This window comes from Tupaia chinensis, unplaced genomic scaffold, assembly GCF_000334495.1.
Source record: "Tupaia chinensis unplaced genomic scaffold, TupChi_1.0 Scaffold000576_1, whole genome shotgun sequence".
In the NCBI taxonomy this organism is placed as follows: Eukaryota; Metazoa; Chordata; class Mammalia; order Scandentia; family Tupaiidae; genus Tupaia; species Tupaia belangeri.
In genome coordinates this window covers 182,626-203,574 of record NW_006160090.1, presented here as the reverse complement: position 1 = coordinate 203,574, position 20,949 = coordinate 182,626, and the positions used below count along the sequence as shown (strand labels likewise).

The window sequence follows — 20,949 nt, the reverse complement described above, 5'->3', positions numbered from 1 at the left end:
CTAATATGGAAAGCTCAAAATACAAGATGCCTAAGAAAATTCTAAAAACTCCTTTGCATCTCTCAACATTAAATCCAGACATCTTATGATGTCTGAATATTAATACCCCTGGAGATCACCTGACATTTATACCACAGGAAAATAAAGGTTAAAACCTTCTCATTCTCTCTCAGCATTAGGAGAATCCCAAACACTTGACAATGGGAATGTTCTCGTCTACACAGGGGAATAAGCAACTCTGTACTGTGTTACAGGTATTTCGAAATTATCCTCGGAAACACTGTTTCATAGAGCATGGTATGTCACATAAAAAATAAATGATCCTGCCCAATCTGCGCAGTTTGAAAGAAACATCCATCAATGGCAGAAGGAAAGCAGGTGATGTAATGATTCTAGAATTATGTAGATGGCTTGAAGAGATGGATAATGAAGTTTAACCTTGAAATTACTCATTGGATGTTAGTATAAAAACATAGAAAAGCACTTTTCAAAGTTACCTTGCTTTGCTAAGATTCTACCCATTAAATCAAGATTTTTTTAAAATGGTAAAGATAGATAAATAATATATTTTATTTCTGGAAAAATGTCTAATAGCACTCAATAAAACAGGTCTTAATATTTAAGTTAAATATGTTTGTTAAAAAATAAGGTTCAATAATGTCTACATAAATCTATCAAAAAAGGGGAATAGTGAAACTCAAACTTACCAATAAATGGTAAAAAAAAAAAAAAATACAAATATACCTAAAAGAGGTGAGAAGTCAGATCAATAGTAGTGTTCATAAGTTGGAAATAAATCTAGAACTAAATCAAGGAGGATAAGAGACTGAGATAATGATGAGACATACATATAAATAACCTCAAATTGGCACCAAGAACCATAGCCCCTCAGAAAGAGTTACTACCAGCTTTTGAAATCTGATATTCCTACAGGGTGTTCAATGTTGTCTGGCTGAAAACTAGGGAGGTGAAATTTCCCTTCTCTATGCACTAGGAAAAAATAATTTTCTTTGTGTGGAATATGAAGCACTAATATTTGATCTAAATAACTTAGATTCATGAAGATAGAAAAAATAAGGCAACAAAAGCTAGAAAAAATAAATATTGCTTTAAAAATCAAATGCTGAACACCTTTTCTTGAGTGAAATTTGGATACACCTTTTTTTTGTAGCTCTTGCTTTAATCACTCTCTGCTTTATACTGGAAATTCCTGGTTCTCCTTATCTTTCAGAAAAAGCTCTACACCAGAACGGTTTCATCCCAGGTGTCTTACTTTCTGGATTCAGTTTGAAATATTCTAAATTTCTTTTTTTTTTTTTTTTTGTGGTATTCTGTTTAAAATTTTAAATTTTTTTTTTTTTTTTTTTTTTTTTGGAGAGGTTTTCGCTATAGGGCGCGTGCGCTCGCCAGACAGACAGAGAGAGACATAGAGACAGAAAGCGAGAAATCACCCCCCAGGGGGGATGGTCACGCTGCAATCCCTTCTCCTCCATTCTCCTCCCGGGATCTTGGGCATGCACGCACACGCACCCGGCGTGAATTTTAAGCTACTGGGTCTGGGACGCGAACTGTAGTCAACTACGTGGGAGTCCAGCGACATAGCCATTATGCCAACTGCTGGTTCCCCGAAATATTCTAAATTTCTAAACTCTGCCCACACCCAACTCATGCCTCCTTCCTGATCAGGCTACACTGTCCACCTCTGAGACTTCATCTATCACTCCTCTGACTTGTACCTTCCAAACACCAAGGACTCTACTGGTGTCAACTGGGAAGCAGATGTTAGGAATTAGAAATAGAAAAGGTTTATTGGGAAGTAACACCAGTGAAGGAAAAAGTGAAAATCAGAACTGGCCTATTCACCTACGGATCTGACAAAGTCAGTATCAGCCTAATGGAAATGGCAGAGCAAAGATTTCTTGCTGAAGGTCTAGATGTTCTGGAAATGGGTAGGCCCTTGTTCCAACAACTTGCTCAGTCACTGTCCCAAGAACAGTGTGACAACTGTTCCAATGGTGGGACAGATGCTGAAGGTAGTAACAATTGCAGGCTATCATCTGCCCCATGCTGCACAGATGCACACGCAGTCCTTCGTTGAAGGGGGGATCTAAGCAGTCCATTCAGGCACACCTGCCACGTTGTTGTTCCCTAGAGCTCACGTGGATGTCTCTTGCTGTGTGAAGCCTCTAAAAACCATCTCCAGGCTGTCAGAGGCTCTCTATGCCTCCTCAGCACTGTGAGCTTGAGTATTTCACACACCCCACTGCATTCTTGTTAGGTTTCTAGTACGGAGATTGGGAAACAGCGCACCTCACATATCTTGGGTTGTTGTTAAAGTCATGTCGCATTTTTACATAGAAAAATATGTCATGACTTTCTCTACAACCTAAATATATCCAAAAGAGATATGATTAATGAATACATCCATGGACTTACCACCAGTTGGAACCTTATCAGATGGTTTATTCCTTTCTCTGGTACACAGATGTCAAGGGGTTACCCTCATATGTATCATGAGGTATCATGAAATTCTCAAAAAATAATTTTTAAATTACTTTAAATATTAATGGAGTGTTGGAATGTAAGGATAAGATGTATCAAAAATCAGGATGTTCCAAGCCCAAATTCTGGAATTACGTTCCTAATCTCAAAACCAATCCAAATTATAACTAGGTTAATGAATCTATCTGGGTATGTTTTTCCACCATCATTCTGATTTATAGTCTTCCCTTTCAATTTATAGATTGAGAAATGTCTCATCTAAATTTAAAATTCTAAGATGTACTGTGCTTATTCTGTGTTGTAAAATAATAATTTAATTTAATGTTAATTTTGGAGTGTTTTTTGACATGTTTTGGACAGAGCTTAGTAGTTAAATAACATCTACTTCTGATTGAATCAGCCAACAACATTTACTCTATGTCAGGCTAGGAACTAGACTTTGAGGACATGAAGATGAAAGTGAATAACTAGGAGAAGAAGCTCTTTTTGATAAGGGCAATAAGACTGCAATTAGATGATTTACTACACAGTGTCTGGAAAGTGCTCTTAGAGAAGGGTAGAGCACAGAGGAAGAAGCAAACGTGAGGGAGCTCTTTTCTGAGTTAGTCGGGGGGCTACATTTCTGGACTTTTAAAAGGGAGAGAAACAGAAACAGAGAAGTCTCCTATTTCTAGATACCTTTATCTAAAGCAGTGGGGTTTTTTGTTTGTTAGGTTTTCTTTTTCTGGCAGAGTTGGTACTGCCCCCTAGAGGAAACTTTGGAAACTACTAAGGTCTGGGACGGGTTTCCCACTGGTCGAGGAGGTATTGTTAGCATTTTAGTGGACTAAGACAGAGTTCCTAGATGTCCTGCAATGCTTCATAAGGCATCATTGTTCATTTCACATGGTTTATGAATAAGTCTATTGGACATTCATGGAATGGAAAGTTCCGTTTATAATTTACTGAGCCCAGAACTTTGCTTTATATATAAACATGTAGCAATCCTTCAAAGCTTTTTCTATTCCCTGACCTTTCTAGGAAGGTCATCATCCTGTATATCAAAGGATGGCTGCATTTCTCTGCTATTGCCCAGCACTTTACCAAGAATATCCAGTTTGGATACCCACATCATGAGGGTACCACCACACACGTGCAGAGGTCTGCTTTAGAAGTTGTTGTCTTCCCAGCAGTGGCATGCATGCGTGTGGGTTAGGACTTTAGTCTATCTTTTAGTATAGTCATGCCCAGGCCTTTTTTTTTTTTTTTTTTTTAAGGTTTTTGACACAGGGTTTATGCCAAAGAGAGACAGAGAGAGACAGTGAGGAAAAGTGAGAAATCACACCCCAGGGGAATGACCACACTGCAATCCCTTCTCCTCCATTCTTCTCTTGGGCTTTTGGGCACACATACACATGAACCCAGTGTGATTTTCAAGCCACTGGATCTAGCACTCGAACTGTGGTCAGCCATGTGGGAGTCCAGCACACTAACCACACACTATCTGCTGGGTCCCATGCTCAGGCTTTTACACCTATTATTTTATTATAAATCACTTGTTATTTTTTTCTTCTAAATGATATAGAGATGATATATGTAGATAGTTTCTATTCCTTATAGATTTCATTCTAGGATTATAAAAAGGCATTATAAAGTATTGGCTAGGATTGAGAGAGTTGAGTACACCACAATGAAATGTTTTAAAATTTCAAGGCCAATCTCAACCTGGTGAAAGAAATCTACAAGGCTGGAAGAGTATCCTGACAGACCATGTTCTTATGTATATTCAGCTCCCTAGGAGCACTTTATATTACCTCAGACTGCAGGGCTGCCTGGCTAGAGGACAGGTGTTCTTGCATAGATAGAAATAATGGCTCATGCTTAACAGTAGCAGGTGAAAGAAAAAAATACAAAAAATGTAACACCTCTTTTTTGAACTACCTGTCCTCATTTCTTGTAGTTTGTTCTCAGGGCATTGAGAATAACGTTCTTTGCCTTTTTTTTCTTCAAATACACATCAGCATTAATTTTTCCTGGACAGATAAATTGCTACTGAACTAAGTAGATAAATTTGAAGAAATGTCCCTGAATTAATACTGTACAAGAGCATCATCATCCTTGGAGCAGCAGTTATCTTAACGGCTATGTCGCTGGACTCCCATGTAGTCAACCGCAGTTTGAGTTCCGGACCTGGTGGCTTAAACTCACGCCAGGCACATGTGTGTGCGTGCCCAAGATCCCAAGCGGAGAATGGAGAAGGGATTGTGGCGTGGCCATCTCCACTGGGTGGTGATTTCTTGTTTTCTGTCTTTCTGACAAGTGCACGCACCCTATAGCAAAAACCTCTTTAAAAAATTTTAAAAAGAACACCATCATCCCTATAATAACCATTTCCAGTCTCTTCCTAGCAACAAACTATTAACATATTTAACATTTCTTCCATTCTGCTTTGGATCAGAAATCTTTGATATATGCCCGTCACTGTCATTTATTATACATCTGCTCACTCAGGCAATGAACATTTAATGAGCATCCATCAGATGCTATGTGGTGCATTTTCTAGGAGCACAAGATTAATATATCCCAAGTTTTGCCCTCAAGGAGTGCAGAAAGGTGGAAAAGACAGGCAAATAAGTAGAGTGCCAGGTACTATACAGTATTTCAGAAGGACATAAACATGAAATTTAGGAAGTGGTATAATTCAGGCCAAGCAGTGCTGTGGTGATTAAAGGAGCTGAATCCCACATGGTCAGCTACACAGTTCAAGTTCTGGACCCAGTAGCTTGAAAAATATGCTGGTGTCATGTGCATGCATGCTCAAAATCTTCACAGGAGAAATGGAAAAGGGATTATAGCATGACTGTGCCCCCATGGTGAGTGTTTTCTCTATTTCTTTCTCTCTCTCTTTCTCTCTCTCTCTTCATGAAAGCATGCACCCGCTAATAAAAAAAAAAAGTTGAAAACCTTGGTACTTAACACTGAAACTTAGACACAATAAGTGCTTAATAAAAGATGTTTTGAAGTTACTCAAATATAATAGTTGGAAGGCTGAAAATTAGGCAGAAAAATTGAAGAGTGAAAAGGGAAAGATAAAACTCTAACCAACAAGATGTTCAACATCCTCATGGGACTGGGATATTCCAGAGCACAGGGATGAATGGATAATTTTTCCTTTGAGGCACCATTTCTCTAGCAATTGCCATTGTTATAGCATTGCCATGACCATTGTGCTATATTCTGAGAGTACAAAGCTCACTCAGTTTCTGACTTTTCTCTCAAGGAAGTTAGCCTACCAGTTGTAACAAGCTGTTTTCCAAAGTAGGAACCCATATGCATACTGGCTGATGTAACTGCATTTGATAGAGGAACTAACACCACACAAAGCTCAAGTCTCAGTGGCAGGGGTGGGGTCACTGGGAAGGAGGCTGACTTGAGTGAACCAGGATATTAAAGAGGGGTCTGAGTTAGCAGCAAAAGGACTAACCAGCCATAGGAAATCAAAATGAGCTAGAAGTCTAGATAGAGGCAAGTGAGTCAGAACCTAGGACATGAATCCAAATACTGAAACCAGTGTGTGACACAGCAGTTTCTTAAAGACTTCCATGGAGAAACTGTAGCTGAATGAGAAATAAGAGAAGTTTTAGGATCTATTGTTGCTCCCTACAAATATCAAATGGAAAGCAGACTATGTAACTCACATAAATAAGCATTAGGAATGGAAAATTTTTGGAGGTTTATGTACAGGACTCATTCATTTATCTATTTTTTTTTTCATTATGGTTTTGTTTGTTTGTTTGTTTGTTTGTTTTGTGAGCCTATTGTGTGTATACCACATAATCCTAGGATGGTGACTCTTAGAAAATGAAGATTTTTATGTGTACAGACCAAGTTTGATTGCTAACGAATAGCAATGAGTAGATTTTTCTTGTTTCTGCCCTCTCTTACTAATTAGTAGGCCGAATCTTCAGTATAAACCATCTCACTGTCTATCCATTCATCCATCCACTCAATAAACCTTATTACCAGCTACTAGGGGAAGGACCATCTAGGTGATGGGAGGAAAAAAGATGAATAGACGTGATCCCTGTCCTTGAAGGGTCAGTGTCAGGCAGCTAGTCTCAGCATGGGAGAACAATAGTGCAAAACACATCGATTTCAGTGACAGAATTCAGATCACTTTTTCTTTGTCAATAAATTTAAATGGGCGTTCAGACAATAATCAATAAAGCGGTGCCTGCACAACTGTTACCACAATTTTATAAGGAGCTAAAAATAAGACAGGACATATATTGAACCCAAATGAAGAGTAGATAATGTATTCTATGTGCCAAATAATTTATTTTCTTATCATATATAAATTTGACTTCATCTAACATACAAATGCCTTCATACTTAACTCAATTCCTTGGCACTACCATCTTTGCACAGTTGAGCCTGGTTGGCATTCTGACAGCTCAGGAGGAAAAAGACAATGAAATAAATACTGTAGTTTTTCATATGCCAAGATAAAAATCATCAATCTCAATTTCTGTGAAAGATGAAGCTTTTGGAAAAAGAATAGTGAACTCTATCAGTCTTTCTAAGGCAATGCAATCTTTAAGATAATGCAGGGAGGGCAGAAACAGTGGAGAAGTTCACAGGAATTTATATGGGCAAGGGAAATGATGAAATTTCTCCATCAGTTTTATAAGGAGCTAAAAATAGGATAGGACATATATTGAACCCATATGAAGAGTAGATAATGTATTCTATGTGCCAAATAATTTATTTTCTTATCATATATAAATTTGGCTTCATCTAACATACAAATGCCTTCATATTTAAAGAAGATTGTCTATTAGAGAATTAATATTAATTCATAAATATGAAGTTTTAAATTTCTTTTTCTGTTCCTCCAACTTTTTCAATTCTTATCTCAATCCTCACCAACAAACATGTATATGCCAAGTCTTTTCTGTTTCTAGCATTTATTGGTTGGTATTTCCAGTTTTTAGGAATAAAACTTTTTATTTTTTAAACACTGAAACTTACATAAATTTACTCTTTAGAATTATACACATCATTAGTGGAATGATTTATAATGCTACACTCAAAGTTTTGCAGCATTAGGTATTCAATAGTTTCTGATTGATCTCTTCTAAAAACTTTTATTTTTTCCTCCTGTGGTCTTGCCAAATATTCTAGATTTTGCTGCATCCTAATCCCCAACCTTTATAACACATCACTCTGTAACTGTCATTCTGGGAGGCAGTTGGTAAATATTTGCTGAATTAAGAAATAATGAAGAAGATTTGTGGGTACTGGAGAGGTAATTCCACATAGTGGTGAAGAACCCAGATTATGAAGCTTGAGTGCCTCGTTTGATTCCTGGCTCTGTTAATCATTGGCAGTAAGACCTTGGGACAAGTTACCTAACCTTTTTGTATGTTTCCTCATGACTGAAATAGGTATAACAACACAACTATACCTATAGTATTGTTGCCCAGATTAAATAATTTCAGGTGTGTGGAACACAGGGCTCAAATGAAAGCCACATCAGTTTTAGCTGCTATTATGGTCACTATCATGGTCATTGTTATTCTGGAAGACTGAGAGTTAGGAAAGGAAGGTGCTTGCACACGGAGATTCAAAGAGGACACAGATGTTCTAAAGAGAAGAAATTAAAGACAGACAGGTTTCTCATTAATGTCCAGGTTCCTCATTCATACATTTCTTAGATAACTCTTGAAGATGAAGAAAAAGGCATAAAGTGGCTTTGATGGTTTTAGTAAACAACCACTTTCTCCCATCCCAAATTTTTGCTTGGATCTGAACTTAAGTATCTTCTCTTCTAAAACTACTTGACCCCACAAAGACTAGGTTAGGAGGCTCTTTGATGTGTTCTCACATCCCCTGCTGTGGTATCGGTCACACTTTCATAGTTAACTTGATGCTAGTGTACATCTTTAACTGGAGAATTTCTGTTAATTTGTGATATCCCACTGCACAGAGGCATACAGGAAGTGACACGGAGAAGTGATGCATGAAGATTCACTGAAAGTTTTGGAGAAAGGGTACTGTACAGTACGGAATATAAAATCACCAACCCTACATAATCAAAATGCTATCATAGCTGCTCAATCTTAGTTTCCTAGTTCAGAGCACCTAAAGATTGTGGTTGGGACACTTTCTTAATAGAGATAACAATAAAGAGATCTGAAACATGAGCCACAAAAAGGGGAAATAGATACATACTTGACAACTCTCTCTCTCTCTCTTTCTCTCTCTCTCTAACATATACCTCTTGCTTGATACAGCATAAGTTTGGCAATGTCATCTTATTTGCCTAAGCTTGCATTACCACTATTATCTTAAGCTCTATGAATCACCTAAACAAGTACAACTGAAGCTGAATACACCAACAAAAAAAAAGTTTTTTTGGGAGTGGACCTTTCACTTTCACTATAGCAGATCTATAGCAATATGCATATGCAATACTAGGGATCAAGTCCCGGCACAGAATTGGTCAATGACTCACTGTCCTTCACCTCTATGCCATAGGTAACATGGTCTCTTTAAAATATGTGCCACTTGTCTCAAATTATTTCCCATATCATTTAGAGAGAAAGCCCAAAACCTCACTATGACACATAAGGCCTTCTATGATGTGCCCCCTTTTGTTCTCTGCTCTGACTCACTGGCATTTCCTTTGACTTTGACTTTCCTATGACTCCTGTGGCCATGAAGAATTCACTGGTCTTCTCACTTGGTCCTAGAGACTTTGTAGTAGATTGAAGAAGATGCATTAACTCAGCATATTATTTAATTTCCATTGTTTTCCAGATGTATTAAAAAAAGGCAACTGAGAAAGGGTTTCCCTGTGGGGTAGTTGACTATGTTCCAGAGGTTTTTCACAACCAGCCAGATTTCCTCTGCGATGTTCAGCAGCACAGGAAGCCTGCTCTGAGCCAGTATCTTTGCAAGCAAGGCAAGAACTTGGCAAGCCAGGCAGGACCACCAAACCATTACTATCGAATGAATGTTTATTTCCCTGATTTATGACAAGTGGTTTTATTTAAACAAAAAGCACATATTTGTCTTAAGTTTCTAGATAAATCTTTGAAGACGATGCATATAATAGAGATTATTTGTAATACCCATATTTGATGCATCATCTTCACGATCACAGAGCTTAACGTAAAATTTAAATTCAGGCAATAATTCCAATGTGACGGTTTTATCTACAGAGCTTCCACTTCTATTTCAACCAATTTATTTAATGGAACAATTTAGAACACTTGTTTAAGTTGACCCAAATGACATTAAAAAAAAAAGTAAAGGGAAATAACTTTCAAAGACATTTAATAATAGAAACCATTGCTGTTTTTAAAGAAATAAATCTTAGCCTCAAGTGTGTTAATTGTAGAATTTCTCATTAAAGAGATTCAAAGCAGATAGCAATGTAATCATTGTAAAACTATAAACTTGTATAGACTCTACCACTCTCCCATAAAACATTGGTACACAAATAATAAAACTTCACATAAAATATATGCTGTGAAATATAACAAGTTAAGACACTGAAAAATAGGGACCAGCAGGTGGTATAATGGTTTTATCAATGGACTCCCACATGGCCTACCACAGTTCAAGTCCTGGACCTGGTAGCTTGAAATTCATGATAGGCATGTGTGCATGTGTGCCCAAAATCCCAAGAGAAGAGTGGAGGAGAAGGGACTACAGTGTGGCCATCTTCCTGGGAGCGTAGTGTGTGATTTCGCACTCTGTCTCTCCGGTAAGTGCATACACCCTATAGAAAAATCTCTCTTAAAAAAAAGTTACTAAGATACGAAATTATAGAGTTCAAACACAAATCCTGCTTCATTCTCACTTCATTTGATTTCTATTGCATTCCAGATGCATCTTATACAAATGGTTCCAGAAGTCTGGTGGTTTTCTTTATTTTGAGAGCTGAAGTGGCAATGATTGAACACTCTGCCTTTTCTTTGATAATAAAAAGTATGATCTGTGAAAGAGTGATACAAATCTAGGAAAACTACACAATAAATTATTCAGATTTTAGATTAAGCTAACTTACGGCAAATCTCCTTCATGTTACCAGTATGAAGAATGAAGCTTACTGGATAGAACAGTAACACTGAAAAATAGGGACCAGCAGGTGGTATAATGGTTTTATCAATGGACTCCCACATGGCCTACCACAGTTCAAGTCCTGGACCTGGTAGCTTGAAATTCATGATAGGCATGTGTGCATGTGTGCCCAAAATCCCAAGAGAAGAGTGGAGGAGAAGGGACTACAGTGTGGCCATCTTCCTGGGAGCGTAGTGTGTGATTTCGCACTCTGTCTCTCCGGTAAGTGCATACACCCTATAGAAAAATCTCTCTTAAAAAAAAGTTACTAAGATACGAAATTATAGAGTTCAAACACAAATCCTGCTTCATTCTCACTTCATTTGATTTCTATTGCATTCCAGATGCATCTTATACAAATGGTTCCAGAAGTCTGGTGGTTTTCTTTATTTTGAGAGCTGAAGTGGCAATGATTGAACACTCTGCCTTTTCTTTGATAATAAAAAGTATGATCTGTGAAAGAGTGATACAAATCTAGGAAAACTACACAATAAATTATTCAGATTTTAGATTAAGCTAACTTACGGCAAATCTCCTTCATGTTACCAGTATGAAGAATGAAGCTTACTGGATAGAACAGTATTTAAGAGAATACCTGGATTTACTCTCTGTGTTTAGTGACTTTGTGACAGTAAGCAAGACACATAACCTGTTCTCAGTCCTAGTTTGTTCATTTAAAAAGTGAAATAATAATAAAAAATGCATCTCAAAGTGCAAGATGTACACTACCAATAGCACTCAAGATAGCTGGTGAGTGATGAAACTTTTTATTTTAAATTTCAGCATTGCTTATTTTAATGTGTATGAAAATTATATAGAAGTACTATGTGAAATAAAAAATGTAAAGAGGCAATTTCTCAGGACAAACCTAGGCACCACTAGAGAAGGAGAGAAAGAATCTCTCTTTTTCACAGAATAGTTCTTTTTAGTTGTATGTTGAAATCCATTTCCATGAATATGAACATTCGAAAAACTGTGAAGTTGCTTATAAATGTTGGGAGCAGAGCCTTAGAGTTCATGTGAATTATGTCAAAATTCAAGGAAAAAGGGAGAGAACAGTCACAAAGTATTTAGCATAGTGGACTATATGAAGCTCTCAATAATCATTGGTATTATTTTTTCCTAATGACTTATTATTGCCATATTACCACAATGCTAATAAACCAAACATGCTCCACCCTAGCAGAAAAGAAGTTTATAGGTACCTGTATGTAATTCATCATCTCTTACTTTACAAATAATTTACAAATAAGATATAACAAAATATAAAGAACAAATAAATTAAGGAAAAAGGGATGGGGAGGGAGTTCACAGGGGACAAATGAGCAAGAAAATGATAAAATTAGGAACGCGTACCAATTACCATAAGAAAATTTTGTAAAATGATGTATGTTGCAAGGACACTTGGGCTAAGTGAATGTACCTATGAGATTTGGGAAATTATCACACTGAGTAAATAGCATCTATACCATATCCTTAAATTCCTCAAATGTCTCACAACATTTGAAACAAGGAAAACAGTTTTTTTTTATTTTAAAATTCTAACCAGTGAAGTAGTACATATGACTGTAAAGTAAGACTAAAAATTTTCCTTATAATTTTATTGTTTTTTCCTAAATAGTTTAAAATGTTAGTCTTTTCCCAAAAAGAAAAAGGTAATATTAACAGTTTACATTGATTTGATATTTTCCTCTTCAATGCATGTGTTTCCTATTTAATTACAATTGTAGTTAATATTTTCCTATAGGTAGTATTTCTCAGGAAAATACATATTTAGCATTTGAGGAATAAATATTCTACATTTTGTTCAGAACATAGAACGTAGTTTAAGTATTTTGGCATTCCAATTCTGATCACAAATAAATCCTAAATTGCCTTATACTATAGGCAAAAAATTTAGCAGTTTATCAAAAGATATGTAACATCAAACTTTAAATCCTATGTCTTCAGTCATAGCAAGACAAAATTCTATAGTATCCAATAATTCTTATGTCCAAGAGTGAGTTGGAGACAGACTGGGTGAAACTGGTGAAACTTCAAATATCGGTAAGCCATATGGCAGCTAAGCTCATCTAAACTTTCACTCTGATAGCTTATTAAGAATCTTTTTAAAAAATTAATTTTTATTTACATTTAATCATTGTACATCTTTACAGTGTACTATATGGTTTTTCTAACTCTGCATGCATGCATGGTAAGAATTTCTTACTCCCAAAAGAGGGCTAAGAGCCAATGAGCAAGGTACATTCTCAGGATTAGGGAGAAGGCTTAGAAATGCTTCCTCTTTAGTATGGTTAACACATGCTCAGTGATACTGGCTGTCTTCAGAGAGTCATAAGAAACCCACCAATGATAATATAGGTGCTTCTCAAGAACTCAAATATAGTTACTGAAAATTAACCGAAAAGAGATTTTTCTACTTCTTGCTTGAAAGGTGTAATATGACTATAATTATAAGATAGTATAGTAAGAGGGAACCAGCAGTTAGCGTAATGGCTATGTTGCTGGACTCCCATGTAGTCGACCGCAGTTCGCGTCCCAGACCTGGTGGCTTAAAACTCACGCGGGGTGCGTGTGCGTGCGTGCCCAAGATCCCAGGAGGAGAATGGAGGAGAAGGGATTGCGGCGTGACCATCTTCCCTGGGGAGTGATTTCTCGCTTTCTGTCTCTATGTCTCTGTCTGGCGAGTGCACGCGCCCTATAGCAAAAATCTCTCTCTCTCAAAAAAAAAGATAGTATAGTAAGAAAAAATCATAAAGTGCTCCTTTACTGAGGTGAATGTACCTGATAAAGAAAGCTAATTTCTGTAAAAACAATCAAGCTAATAACTTTAAAGAGCTTCCAGTGGGATCAGCAGATGGCATAATGGTTACATCACTTGACTCCCACGTAGTTGACCAAAGTTTGAGTCCTGGATCGAATCCAGTGACTTAAAACTCATCCCAGGAGTGGGATCAGCAGTTGGCGTAATGGCTAGTCACTGGACTCCCGTGTGGTCAACCATGGTTCGAGACCCACACCTGGTGGCTTAAACTCACGCATGTGTGTGTGCCCAAGATCCTGAGAGGAGAATGGAGGAGAAGGGATTGCAGCATGGCCACCCCCCTGGGGGTGCAGGGGCAGTGACTTCTAGCTTTCTGTCTGTCTTTCTGGTGAGCGCACATCCTACAGCAAAAAATTCTTCAAAACAAACAAACAAACTCATGCCAGGAGCATGTGTGTACATGCCCAAGATTCCGAGACGGAGAATGGAGGAGAAGGGATTGAGGCATGGCCATCCCTACCCCACCTCCCTGACGAGGGTGATTTCTCACTCTCTGTCTCTCTGGTGAATGCATGTGCCCTATAGCAAAAATCTCCCAGGGGAAAAAGAAAGAAAAGAGTTCTAGCTCTGTCAAATTATTTACTGAGTTACCATCATCAATGATTGTCCTGGCATTATGAAATATTCTACCTATTTTGATCTTTGGCATTCACTGAATATGCTTCTTCATTAAACAGTACATAACATTCTCTGATCAATAATCTTACAAAATAATAAGAAATAATTAATTTCCAAAAATGATGCCTGTTCTAAGATTTCACATTTTAAATATAGCAACATTTCTCTGAGTCCCAAATGAATTTTAAAAAATTCTGTGTGAGTACTAAAATAAACTGACAATTTAACTATGTAGAATATGTAATATCTAACATGTTTTCTTGACAAAAGCACACTTAATCATATTATAAATGAATTTACCAAAATCTTGCTAATAAAGTTGAAAATTAAGTTTCTATTTAATATGGTTTACTGTTTTTAATTTTCTTTTTATGTCATAGTTAAGGGACTAAAACAAAAATGAGATGACATTTTACAACATAAATTCAGATTTGCTTGCTAGCCATAAACCACAAACATTATTGTTATTAAGTTTTAATAGTAGAATTTGTTATAAAATCCAATAGTCCAACACAAAACTAGTTTTTCTATACAATATTTTTTATCTTCAGAAAAGAAAAACTAGCACATGGCTATTATCAAGATATAAGATTGAAACAAATTTAGGACTCACTATTATTAAAGAATCCTTATAATATATATTCCATTAAGCTATCACTATTAATCTTGTTTTTATTTTTAACCACTTAACTTTGAAACATATTATATATAGTATAAACTTTCCTCTGAAATATCTATGATTATTATAGAATTTAGAAGTTTTCCAAAAATCTGACAATTATAAGAGGAAATTGATAGCAGAACATGTCAGAAACAGGGCACTTGGCTTTATTCTTGCAGAAATGACATAGTGAACACTTACATTCTAATAAGCTCAAAGGTATAGCAGAGGTCTGTTGAAAGAGCATGCTGATAAGTTTTGTACTTACTTTGGAGAGGCAATGAGTTTCTAATATGCTGTAACTCGAGTTCCTCAGCCCATTCCATCTTTGGCAGGATCTCTGAAATCTCACAATTATCATTCTCTATCATGGACACTGGCTGACCGTTGATGGGTGTCCTTCTCAAATCCTTCACATGTTGTTGAACTTCCGCCAAGAGAACAGCTTGTATTGCTTCAGTTACCTGTAAAGTATTTTGTGTTTGTTTTTATGAAATTCTTTTAGTATTATGACAAATGCTTGACAGTCGTAAATTTTCTTCTCGTGATACTTAGGTGCCAATAGTGTCACAAGGCCTCAAAGTCCCCTCTGAGCCTTGCCGGTGGCTGCCACTTGGAACAACCATCTCCCACTATGCATCACCATTACATAATGCCAAGGACCACTGTCCTCCGGGGTCTTTAGTGCACCTAATTCTCCCTTCCTTGTATATTTCACTGTGTCTTATGAATAATAAATAAATGTTGCTGTGTTCAATGTCTTAAAAAAATAATCCAAAACCTGAAATTTTAATTTAAACAGGTTTTCCACAAAGGATAGCAGTTCGTTCCACTACGATTGGCATCTCAAACAATTGTAAACTGGATAGTGAGAACTCACCCCAAACTCTCACACTGTTCTTTTGCAAATGGAAGACATCCTAAAAGGATACTTGAGGGGCTAGCATGTGGTATGGTGGTTAAGACACAGGATCCCACATGGCCAACTCTTTAAGTCCTAGATCAAGTGGCCTGAAAACACACTGGGCACACGTGTGTGTGTGTGCGAGCCTCAAATCCTAAGAGGAGTATGGAGGATAAGGGATTGTGGTATGGCCATCACCCTGGGGAGTCATTTCTCACTTTCCCTCTCTGTCTCTCTCTGGGGAATGCACAAACTATAGAAAAAAGTAAAAAAGATACTTGGTAGGAGTTTTTGATTATTTCTCCTAAGTAAGCTATTTTCACTTTTTTTCAGAAGATAAAGGAAATTTATTTGAATATATCATAATACTCTTAAAAACAAGTTTAGCTTCTTAAACCATGTCTAACTCTAAAGTACATTTAGGTAAAAATATTGAATTTAAACTATGCTTAATACACAAGGTTAAAGAAAGGACTTTAATAATTAATCTCACTAAACTGAGTTCATATATACGCAGTTTTACAGAGATTAAAATACTGCAAGGTGCAGTTTCCAAGTGTTGTGTGCACCCAGTCAAAGATCCATGGAAGGGGAGAGAATACTTATGACAGACCATCTAATCAAGTATCTTCTGACCCCTGATTCTATGTTCTTCACAGCACACATCCATCCTAGATTATGCTCCCCTACCCTTCCGTTCAAAGTTAATGAGTCTGATTAAGTCTCTCTGGCAAGGGATGATGCAGGTCTAGGAGTTTGATAGAACCCAAGGAAATTCAGGAGCTAAATTAGAGAGAGAAAAGGAAGGATTGCTGCTGATCTTGGCACACTTCGGAATCCTTCTCATCACCCTTCTCTGGTCGACATTTAGAGTTTCCATATTGTCATGTCTGAATGCCTGTCCCATTTCCCTTCCAAAGCCTGCCCTCTGTCAAGATGACCCATGCTCCCCAAGTGCCATCGCCCCCTCTCCATTACTCCTAGTCTATACATACGGATGCCTAGAACTAGGGATTTGGGACAACTCCAACTAAATGTTGTGGCCAAAGCCAGAATGTACATTCATTTAAACATGTATTTAGTCTCTTTTGTGTGTCACTGTGGCATGTGGGACCTTTAAGTTCTATGAACACCCAGGGAGCTTTTGCTAATGGCACATGATCACTGAACAACTGGGGCAGAGGAGCTGGGGCCCTGACTTTTAAATACAGGGAGTTTCCCAAGAGTATTGAAGTCCTTTTCTGATCCCTGACTGTTGTCCTGGTCAGCTCACACTCAAATGTTGATTAGGCAATAGAAAAGGCTAATGAATGGTAAGGTTTTACTATGGTTTACCTTGTATACTAACACGCAGGGACCAGCAGTTAGAGTAATGGCTATGTCGCTGGACTCCCATGTAGTCCACTGCGGTTCGAATCCTGGACGCAGTGGCTTAAACTCATGCTGGGCGCATGTGCGTGTGTGCCCAAGATCCCAAGAGGAGAATGGAGGAGAAGGGATTGCAGCATGGCCATCCCCGCCTGGAGAGTGATTTCTCGCTTTCGGTCTCTCTGTTTCTCTCTGTCTTTCTGGCGAGCACACGCGCCCTATAGTGAAAACCTCTCAAAAAAAAAAAAAAAAGAAAAGAAAAGAAAAAAGAAAAACATGCAGTAGTGCCTGGACAAGTAAGTAAGGCTTACTCATGAATATCATGTGATGAGACATTAAGCATTATAATACTTATTATATGTCATGAATCTAACATGCAATACTTCATAAGGTAAACAGTGTAATAAAGAATTTGAGAATTGATTACTGAAGCATACAGATACTGCAAAAGTCTTTACTGTTCCTGAATGGCCTAAGAATTCTCATTTCTACTTTATGTATGAGGAAGATAAATAAGCAACACGTTAAACTCAGCTTCCGAGTCACGCATCAGGCACGATGTATGATGTATTCATGTAAGGTGATAAAATCATAGAACCCTAAAGGTCCATTAGTTCAAATGCATCCAAACTAAGTTAAAATTTATTTAAAGGTAAAATGAATAATTACAAAATATCTTTAGAGTAGAGTAATTCCTGAAATGTGAATGTGCTGTTGAAAACTTTTCCTTAAACTTTTTTTTCACACTGAGTAACTTTTCAGTTACTGGTGTTAAGGCAGGTGTAATAAATCATCTTTAATAGACTCTTTGGAAATTACTGCTAATGTCCTGGTAAAATAAGCATGTGCAGGCCAGCCTGTGGCCTGGTGATTAAGGAAGCTGGATCTCACATGACGGACCATGCAGTTCATGTACTGGACACAGAAACTTGAACAATACACCAGACACATGTGTGCCTGTCCCAAATCCTGAAAGACGGAACAGATGGAGGAGAAAGGATTGTGGTATGACCATGTTCCACTGGGAGGTGCTTTTTCCCTCTCTGTCTCTTTGCTTCTCTCTAGTGAGCACATGTACCGTATGGTAAATTAATTTTTAAAAATCTGCATGTGCCAGTGTTTATTTTGATTAAACAGAGGCTGTATGCATAGAGATTCATTCACTAACTACCAACTAGTTACTTGCCACTATCCTTTTTGCAGGCCCTGGTGAAAATGTAGCCGGTGAGATGAACAAGGCCCTTGCTTTTGGTAATCTTATAACAGCAAGAACACAGAAAACAAGTAAGCAAAGAATCAAATGATATCATTTCCATTGAAAGCAATCACAACACAGAAAATAAAACTGGGTAATATGATGGTGCCTGGAGGTGTGAGGTGGGATAGGGCATGATGACAGTGTTCAATAAAGTCATCAGGAAAGTCTTCTCTAAGGAGGTAGCTTCTGAGCAAAGACCTGGATGATTAATGAAGAAATGGGAATTCCAGTCTGAGAAAATAGTGAAATCCTGAGGTGGAACTAAGTCTTCCTATGTTCTGGAAATAAAAAGGAAGCCAATGTGGCTAGATCAGGGTAAGGTCGGGTGGTGAGGGGATGATGAGGGATGAGGTTAAGCTAGGGAAAATCATGGGGAAACTTAATGGCCACAATAACCTGTTTCCATAGGCATAGTAACTATGTGTTTTGTTTTATAGTGTCAACCTTGAGCATTTATTCTGAGTTAATTTCCTTTGTTTCCCTATAACCAAAAATAACCATTTATTCTTGGAGTTATTTCTATTCTTATCTTATAAATTTGATAGTTATCAAGCTCACAAAGAAGAGTAAAGATCCAATAAACATTCATCTAATCAATGCACAGATATTTATTGTACAATGTACAAAGCTACCAGCAAGCTTTTAGGACCCAAAAGAAGCTTTCCATGAGAAAGAAGGACTTAGATTGGACATTGAAGAAATCAGTTCTCTCAATCAGCTCACAGATGAGGTGCTCTCAGATAGAAAAAAAGACTTCTAATTTCACATAACTAAATCCTCACGTATAGGTACCTTAATGTCATGGCATATTTTGAAATCAAATAGTTGATGATTCTCCTCAAACTAAAATGCTAACAGGCAGGCAAGATGTCAGCTATGGCATCAAGAACCTCAGGCCCTACCCTGTTGTACTCTGCTATGTTATCTTCCACATCTTTCATCTCTGTCTCTGGTTTAGGACAGTTAAAAGAAATGTCCTCAGAGGGCATTCCATAAGGACATGAGTAAATACTTGTGATTCCAGGCAAAGGGAGTATCAGTGAATCATAGTAGCAAACAATTCTTCCAGTATTCATGTTCCAAGAACATGAACTGTATCATACCTGTACAGACTGGTCTCTCCAGCAGGAAATTAGTTTCAAAAGTGAAAGGTCAGCTTCAGGTATACGGGATTCATTCTTACCTAGAAATGTACAGATATATTTATTTCTGGAAAGTATTAAAAATGGATGTGCCCAGTAGTCCTTCACCATGACTGTGCCATAGAATCACCTGAGGAGTTTTTAAATGAATTTTAAAAAATGAACACTAATACCCAAATTCAATTTCCCAGAGATGCTAACTTAATAGATTGCAGGATAGGGTTGGGAAGGCATTAAATTTGTAAAAGTACCTCAGATAATTTTCATATAGAGCCAGAGTTAAGAACCATTACTCTATGTACATTGATGCTCTACTTCTAACAGGTATGCAAACAAATAATCACATCAAATCAAATTCACTTTTACCCCTTAAACTCACCCCTGTACCCCAAATTTTACAATTCATTCCTCAAACAAATAGTTCCTAAAATTCTAACTTACCATGAGTCAGTACCTAGCAAGTGTAAAATCAAAGACTTCCTTTGGTTTGTTCTTACCCAGCTATCCCACTCTGATCAAAAGTATAGCACTACTGTTTTAATTTGATTCATTCTGCTTTGCACTGTGTCTTTTAAGTTTGCCCTCTTGAACATGCTTTCTAGCTATTTGCCTTATTGTTCAGTGTGAAATTTTAAGAGTGAGCTAGGGCTTGGTCTATTTAAAAAGATCCAAAGAGTTTCCAGCAGTCCCCTACACAAAAAATATTTAATGAATGCCTTTTCATTAATTGAAAATATACATATAGTCATCCTAATGGAAAAAAAACACAATGGATTAAGATCTTCTGATGGCTCAAGTATATTCTCTAGGTTCCAGATCCTAGGATTGAAATAGAGAAGAAAGACAAGGGCTTGCACTGGTGGAAAAATTGTTACTATAATTGTCTATTTAAATCAATGTATTAGTATATGTTTGCCATCTGGTAGCAACTATTTAAATTAGCATTTGTCCAACTTTTTTTTTCTTTGAATCACTGTTTTATATATTAATATCTGATAATAGGTACCCACACATATAAATGTATATACATACATATATTTGACCTATCAGTAGTCGAGGAAAATGTGATAGAAAATATGGGATATAATGTAAATTGAGAACATGAAGTAAATATATAAGAAATATCTGACCAGTTGTTAATATCATTATTTTTTCCTGATGGAGCACGTAACGTGAATTTCAAACCACTAAGGACAGTGCATAAAACATGTAAGTATGATAGAGCACTGCAATTTTGAAGTCATATTTTCCATTTCTGCATGAGCACAGCAGGTAAGAAAAGATTTCCTTTTGATCTCCTTCCTTTCTCACTCTCTCACTCTGTTGACCTTGTGACTCAACCATCAAAGCTAAGTATTGGTCTCTCCACTGTAACTACTTACTGGCATCGTGGGGTCCTTCACAGCACACTTTAATGTGATGTTAAAATTTTAATATGAGCTAGAAATGAGAGCCAACTTTTCTTGGCAATGTCAGTGAGTTAAAGAATTAATTGCAACTTCAGGGGAAAAAGATGAAAAGAAAACATCCCAGGCTGACCAAGTTTGCTTCGCCACCATTCCT

The 20,949-nt window shown here is 37.1% G+C and overlaps 1 protein-coding gene across 1 annotated transcript in view; it reads right to left on the bottom strand.

Annotated features, from left to right (window-relative positions):
• Positions 1 to 20,949, bottom strand: part of WDR72 (WD repeat domain 72) — a 223,968-nt gene that overhangs the window by 68,532 nt on the left and 134,487 nt on the right. The window contains exons 16-17 of the mRNA XM_027775611.1: positions 19,348 to 19,427; positions 14,983 to 15,178 (exon numbers count right to left, since the gene is read on the bottom strand). Of these exons, the coding sequence (XP_027631412.1) occupies positions 14,983 to 15,178; positions 19,348 to 19,427 (276 nt within the window). The remainder of the gene's footprint in view (positions 1 to 14,982; positions 15,179 to 19,347; positions 19,428 to 20,949) is intronic.